The sequence below is a fragment of the Sturnus vulgaris genome, chromosome 26, assembly GCF_052056855.1.
Source record: "Sturnus vulgaris isolate bStuVul1 chromosome 26, bStuVul1.hap1, whole genome shotgun sequence".
Classification (NCBI taxonomy): domain Eukaryota; kingdom Metazoa; phylum Chordata; class Aves; order Passeriformes; family Sturnidae; genus Sturnus; species Sturnus vulgaris.
In genome coordinates this window covers 2,164,140-2,169,862 of record NC_142268.1, presented here as the reverse complement: position 1 = coordinate 2,169,862, position 5,723 = coordinate 2,164,140, and the positions used below count along the sequence as shown (strand labels likewise).

The 5,723-nt window shown below is 60.7% G+C and overlaps 1 protein-coding gene across 4 annotated transcripts; it reads left to right on the top strand.

Annotated features, from left to right (window-relative positions):
• The first annotated feature begins 510 nt into the window (after nt 1-510).
• Nucleotides 511-5,457, top strand: SLC39A3 (solute carrier family 39 member 3). 4 transcript variants are annotated; one of them, XM_088179330.1, is made up of 5 exons: nt 511-634; nt 1,363-1,501; nt 2,161-2,443; nt 3,005-3,679; nt 3,791-5,457. In XM_088179330.1, exons 3-5 carry the CDS (start codon nt 2,237-2,239, stop codon nt 3,947-3,949), a joined length of 1,041 nt encoding a protein of 346 aa, XP_088035456.1. In that variant the 5' UTR covers nt 511-634; nt 1,363-1,501; nt 2,161-2,236; the 3' UTR covers nt 3,950-5,457. The 4 variants fall into 4 exon arrangements, with proteins under 4 accessions (XP_088035456.1, XP_088035457.1, XP_014738547.1 ...); XM_088179331.1 differs by lacking the exon at nt 511-634 and having other exon boundaries at nt 850-1,501; nt 2,182-2,443; XM_088179329.1 differs by lacking the exon at nt 511-634 and having other exon boundaries at nt 861-1,501.
• Nucleotides 5,458-5,723: the final 266 nt, after the last annotated feature.

Genomic DNA, 5,723 nt, shown 5'->3' with positions numbered 1-5,723 from the left:
CCTCTTTGGGTTGGTTTTTTTTTTTTTTTTTCCCAGCCCTGAATTCCAGGTGAGTTTTTCCAGGGAATTTCTCCCTCTCTGCCTGGAGCTGCTCCTCAATTCCAGAGGATTTGGCTGCCCTTGAAGTCCCAGCCTCCTTTTGGATTTTCCCAAAAATTCTCGGCTCCTCTGGGACCTGACAGCGAAAAAGAAAAAGAGGGAATTTTATGGAATTTTATGGAAACTTATGGAATTTTATGGAATTTCAGGTGGGCCCCAGCTCTCCCTGCAGCACCCCTCAGCTGCCATTGGTGCAGTTTGATCACAGAGCGGGAGGAGAACGAGTTGTGGGTGTGGCGGACGCTGTTCCATTCCCGGTTTTTTTGCCCATTCCCGGTTTTTTTGCCCATTCCCGATTTTTTTCCCCCATTCCCTTTTTTTTTCCCGGTTCCCGGTGATCCCGTGCTGCCCCGGAACCCAGCGCTGCGGGACGCGTTTCCCGCGGACCTCAATCGCCGCTTCCGCCGGACTGGGCGTGGTCGCTTTGATTGACAGCTCCGATGACCAATCAGAAATCTGCTTTTACGCCTCAGCCAATGGGAGGGCGCCGTGGGCGGGCGCGGCCGGGCCGGGCCGGGAGCGAGCGGGGCCGGCCGTGAGTGGAGGGGGGGGGGGGCGGTTACCGGAGTAACGGGGGGCGAGGGGTCGTGAGGGGATGGCGGGGCCGGGGAGGGGACCCGGGGGTCACAGCGGGGCTGGAGGAGCCGGGGCTGCCGGGGAGGGGACAGCGAGGCTGGGCCTGTGTGAGGGGCTGGACCCCAACCTTGACTTGAGGGGTTGGGGTCGCTCTGGGTGTGAGGGGATGGCGGGGGGCGCCTGGGAGGGGGCTGGGGCCTTCCTCACCATGAGGGGCTCGGGCTGGGCCTTTTCTCCATCCTGAGGAACTCGGGCCGGGCCCCATTTGCCTGTGAGGGGCTGGGGCCGGGCCCCTTCCCCATCCTGAGGGGCTGGGACCCTCCTCGCCATGAGGGGCTGGGGCCGGGCCCTTTCTCCATCCTGAGGGGCTCGGACCGGGCCCCATCTGCCTGTGAGGGGCTGGAGCTGCTCCCCCTCCTCACCTTGGAGGGCTCAGGGCAGACCCCGACCCCCTCTGAGGGTCTTCCCAGCTGATCTCTCCCCATTTGAGCTGCTCGCCCCCCTCCCAGCAGCCCTGAACCCCTTCCCCTCACCTCTGCTCCCTTTGGGTGTGCTCGGGGTGGCCTGGGAGGAGCCCCTTCCCCATCACCTCCTTTTTCAAAAAAGCTTGGCAGGGCCGGTTTTTAACAGAAACACGGGGATTTGGAGGCTCATGGATGAAGAACTCCTTTGTTTTTCCTCCCACAGAGCCCTGCCTGCTTTGTATAATATTTTTAATTGCTTGGATGCTTCGTTATGAGCCAGTAATTGGAGCAGGAATTGAGTTAATCCCTTGTAGCAGCAGTTTTGGGGCTGGGGACACAGCCCAGGTGTGCAGGAGGAACAGGTGAGAACCACCAGCCTGTCCTGGGGCTTCCTTTCCCTCTGAGCTGCTCCAGCCCCACTCAGGAATGCTGGATGTGGCTGTTCCACCTGAGCTCGGGAGCTTGAGGCTTTGGAGGGGGCTGCTTTGGGTGAAAAATGGGGAAAAAAGGGGAAAAAAAGAGGTTCAAGGGTTTCTGGAGTGAGCCAGGTGTGTTGCAGAGGTGTGAGCTCTGGGAAAGGAGGATTGGATCCCTTCCCTCTGCCCTGGCACTGGGCTGGGAGGTGCCCGGGCCCAGATTTTGGGCTTGGTCAGACCTGGAGTGAGTCAGAGTCACCTGCTGGGCTCTGAACCCCTCTCCTTGTGCCTTAGAGAGGGCCTGGGGTGGCAGGACAGGGCTGGGAGAGATGGGATTTGGGGGAGAGATGGGATTTGGGGAAGGGGACGGATGGGATTTGGGAAAGGAATTCCTCCCTGGGAGGGTGGGGAGGCCCTGGCAAGGATTTCCCAGTGGCTGCCACATCCCTGGAAGTGTCCAAGGACAGGACTTGGGAGTCCAGGGAAGAATAACCACAACTCCAGCGCTTTAAAATTCCTTTTAAATACAATCTGAACTTTCCCCTGCTGCTCCCTATGGCTCATAAAGAAAAAAAAAAAATCTCTGCATCATTCCCACCCTTTAGGTAACTCCTGTGTCTGTCCAGGCTGATGTCTCCACTCTGAGCACCTCCAGAAGGTCCCTGCAGGCTGGTGGCCAGGATGAGGATCGTGGTGGCCAAGGTGCTGTGCCTGCTGGGGATCTGTGTGCTGCTGCTGGCCGGGGCCCTGCTGCCCGTCCGCCTCATCGAGGCCGACTACGAGAAGGCCCAGCGCTCCCGCAGGGTGCTGGCCCTCTGGAATTCCTTCGGGGGCGGAGTGTTCCTGGCCACGTGCTTCAACGCGCTGCTGCCTGCTGTCAGAGGGAAGGTGAGGGCTGGGGGAACGCTGGGCGTGCCGCAGGAGCCCAGCTGGGAGTGGCACCGAGGGTCTGTGTCCCGCCTCACACAGCTCTGCTGGCTCGGCTGTGCTCGGCTCCTGCTGCTCCCCGTGGAAAATTGGAGATTTTGGGGCGTGCAGAGGAGGCTGTGGGGATCCAACGGGTTCAAGGGAGAGATTCCCTGGCAAAGGCCAAGGCTGGTGTCTGTGGCAGCATCATGGGTCGATGGAGTGTCTGTGTGGGAATGGATCCCTTCAGAGGATAAAGGGGTGGATTCATTGTGGGAATGTGGGAAAGGGATAAAGAGATGGATTCACTGTGGGAATGTCTCCCTCCAGAGGGATAAAGGGATGGATTCACTGTGGATCTATGGAAAAGGGATAAAGAGATGGATTCACTGTGGAAATGTGGGAATGTCTCCGCCCAGAGGGATAAAGGGATGGATTCACTGTGGGAATGTGGAAATGGATCCCTTCAGAGGGATAAAAAGGGATGGATCCACTGTGGATCCTCCAGAAGGATTAAGGGCTGGATCTTTTGCTCCCTTCCAGCTCGACGAAGTCCTCAGGCAGAACAATGTCACCACAGACTACCCAGTGGCCGAGACCATCATGATGGTGGGCTTCTTCCTGTCAGTCTTCGTGGACCAGCTCTTCCTGACCTTCCAGAAGGAGAAACCCTCCTTCATCGACCTGGAGACCTTCAACGCGGGCTCGGACGCGGGCAGCGACTCGGAGTACGAGAGTCCCTTCATCGCCTCGCCCCGCGGGCGTGCCCTCTACGGGGAGCACGGCCCCCACCCGCACAGCCTGAGCCTCCCGGAGCTGTCGCACTGCGGCCCCCGCCGCCTGCTGGGGCTGGTCTTCGCCCTCTGCACCCACTCCATCTTCGAGGGGCTGGCGCTGGGCCTGCAGGAGGACGGCGGCAGGGTGGTCAGTTTGTTCCTGGGAGTGGCCGTGCACGAGACGCTGGTGGCCGTGGCTTTGGGGATCAGCATGGCCAAGGCGGCGCTGGCGCTGAGGGACGCGGCCAAGCTGGCGGTGGCCGTGTGCCTGATGATCCCGCTGGGAATTGGCATCGGGATGGGCATCGAGAGCAGCAGGAATGCCGCGGGCAGCATCGCGTCGCTGCTGCTGCAGGGCATCGCCGGCGGCACCTTCCTCTTCATCACCTTCTTCGAGATCCTGGCCAAGGAGCTGGAGGATAAGAGCCAGCGGCTGCTCAAGGTGCTGTGCTTGGTGCTGGGCTACGCCGCGCTGGCCGGGCTGGTGCTCATCCCGTGGTGAGCTTCCCGAAGCCAAGGGAGCACAACTCGAGCTCTCCCCTCCCACCCGCAGCGGGAGGAGCCGCCCCTTTCCCCGCTGGGACAGCCCAACCCGGGCGGTGTTTCCATGAGGAGCCGGAGGAGGAGGAGGAGGAGGAGAATCTCTTCCCGGGTGCTCAGAGTGAGGAATATCCCCAGGGATTGCTCCTGCCCGAGGGGCTGCAGGGATTAGCGGACACAAACATTAAGGATCCGGGTAAAATCTGCTTCCGAGAGCTCCTGAAGTGTGTGTGGCTCCCTGCACTGCCCAGAGCCTGCTCTCCCTCCTTCCCCTCAGGCCAGGACCCTGCTCCAGAGGCTCCGAGGAGGTGAGGAACGAACAGGAATGGAGGCAGAGCAGGTGGGAGCAGGGATTGCCAGGCTGCACTAAGCTGCTTTCGCTGGCTTAGTTGGAGCAAGACCTGGTGGTAAGAGCTGCCAAAAATAACATCCCTGTGGGGCTCTGGCCTTCCAGGCCCTGCTGCCTCCACACAGCTTCCAGTGCCCCACCTGGGGCTCGGGGAGCTCAGCTTTCCCAGGGATTCATGGAAGAAATGAGGCTGGGCCTCTCTACCCTGCTTCCTTCTCAGCATCGTCTCCATGGGCTGAGCATTCCCTAAGGAAAACCTCTGAAACTCAGAGGATCAATCCCAGGACGGTTTGGGTTGGAGAGGACCTTAAAGCCCATCCAGGGCCGTGGGCAGGGACACCTTCCACTATCCCAGGTTGCTCTAAGCTCTGTCCAGCCTGGCCTTGGACTCTTCCGGGGATGGAGCAGATCCTCACGTTATGCAGAACCTGGAATCCGTGAGCTTGCAGGAAACAGGCAGTAACAATTCCCAACGCTGACATTTTGGGGCAAACTCTCGTGTTTTCAGTGCTCTGCAGTCAGAGAGGCTGAAGCCCCATCAGGGGCTGCTCCAAGGCTTTTTCCAGGTTTCCAAAGGAGTGGAATCACCTCCCTTGTGGTGGGGGGAGTGGAGGCTCTGCTGAGAGACACGAGCTGCCGATCCCGCTGGATTTCCCCTTGGGAGCCAGGGGCTGGGATCAGAGGCTGGAGCTGGGAACGTGCTCCCCCCTCCAGCAGTTTAACACAGCCTGGCTCAGGCAGGGGCTGCATTTTAATTACCCAGAGCCCTCACTCCTGCAGCAGCTTCCACCGGGCTCCTGGAAGCGCTGATGGAATTATAAGGATGGCGCAGTGCCGGCAGCGGGAAGGAGGCTCCGAGCCTCGGTGGTGGCCCAGCTGCAGCATATGGAGGCAGCTGAGCATCATCTGACAGATCCTGGGGCTCGTTAGTTTAATTGCTGCAACATCCCCGAGTCAATTAATCTTCCTTTGAAAACCTGGAGTGGAAAAGGGGGAGGGTGGAGGGAGGTTATTTTGGGCCTGGCATGACACAAAGCAGCAGGATGAGGAGAACGTGATTTGGTGATTTGCCTCGGTGTGGGCAAACCTCGGGGCTGTTTCAGCTCCCTTGGGGGGTGACCTCTCTGCTGGAGGGGGATCAGGGGGGAGAGGTGACGCGTGTTGGGGCTGTCACCTCCATGTCACACCCTCCTCCTGATGGGCTTTGGGATTGGGGGGGTGCTGAGCTCCCCCATCCTCACCCCGCCACCCTGGGGGGGTTCATCCTTCAGGATGGAGGAGGAGGAAGAGGAGGAGGCCCTGCTGCTCCCAATAAATTCCCTGCCCTTCTCCCCTCGCTGTCACTCGCTTTTTTTGATGTCCCCCATGGCTGCTCCGTGTCCGGCTCACGCGGCGGCCGCACGTGCCCGGCCCTGGCGTGGGCTGAGCCCCTCCTGGGCAACCAAACCCCCGTGGCCAGACCCTCCCAGAGCCCCGCTGAGCCCCGGGGGAGGGGGGACAGGACCCCCCTCCCCAGCACCCCCCGCTCGGCAGCGCCGTGATTCAGCCCTGCGTGAGCGGCCGCCCCGTTGCGTCAGGCCTGGCGGGGAGCTGCGGC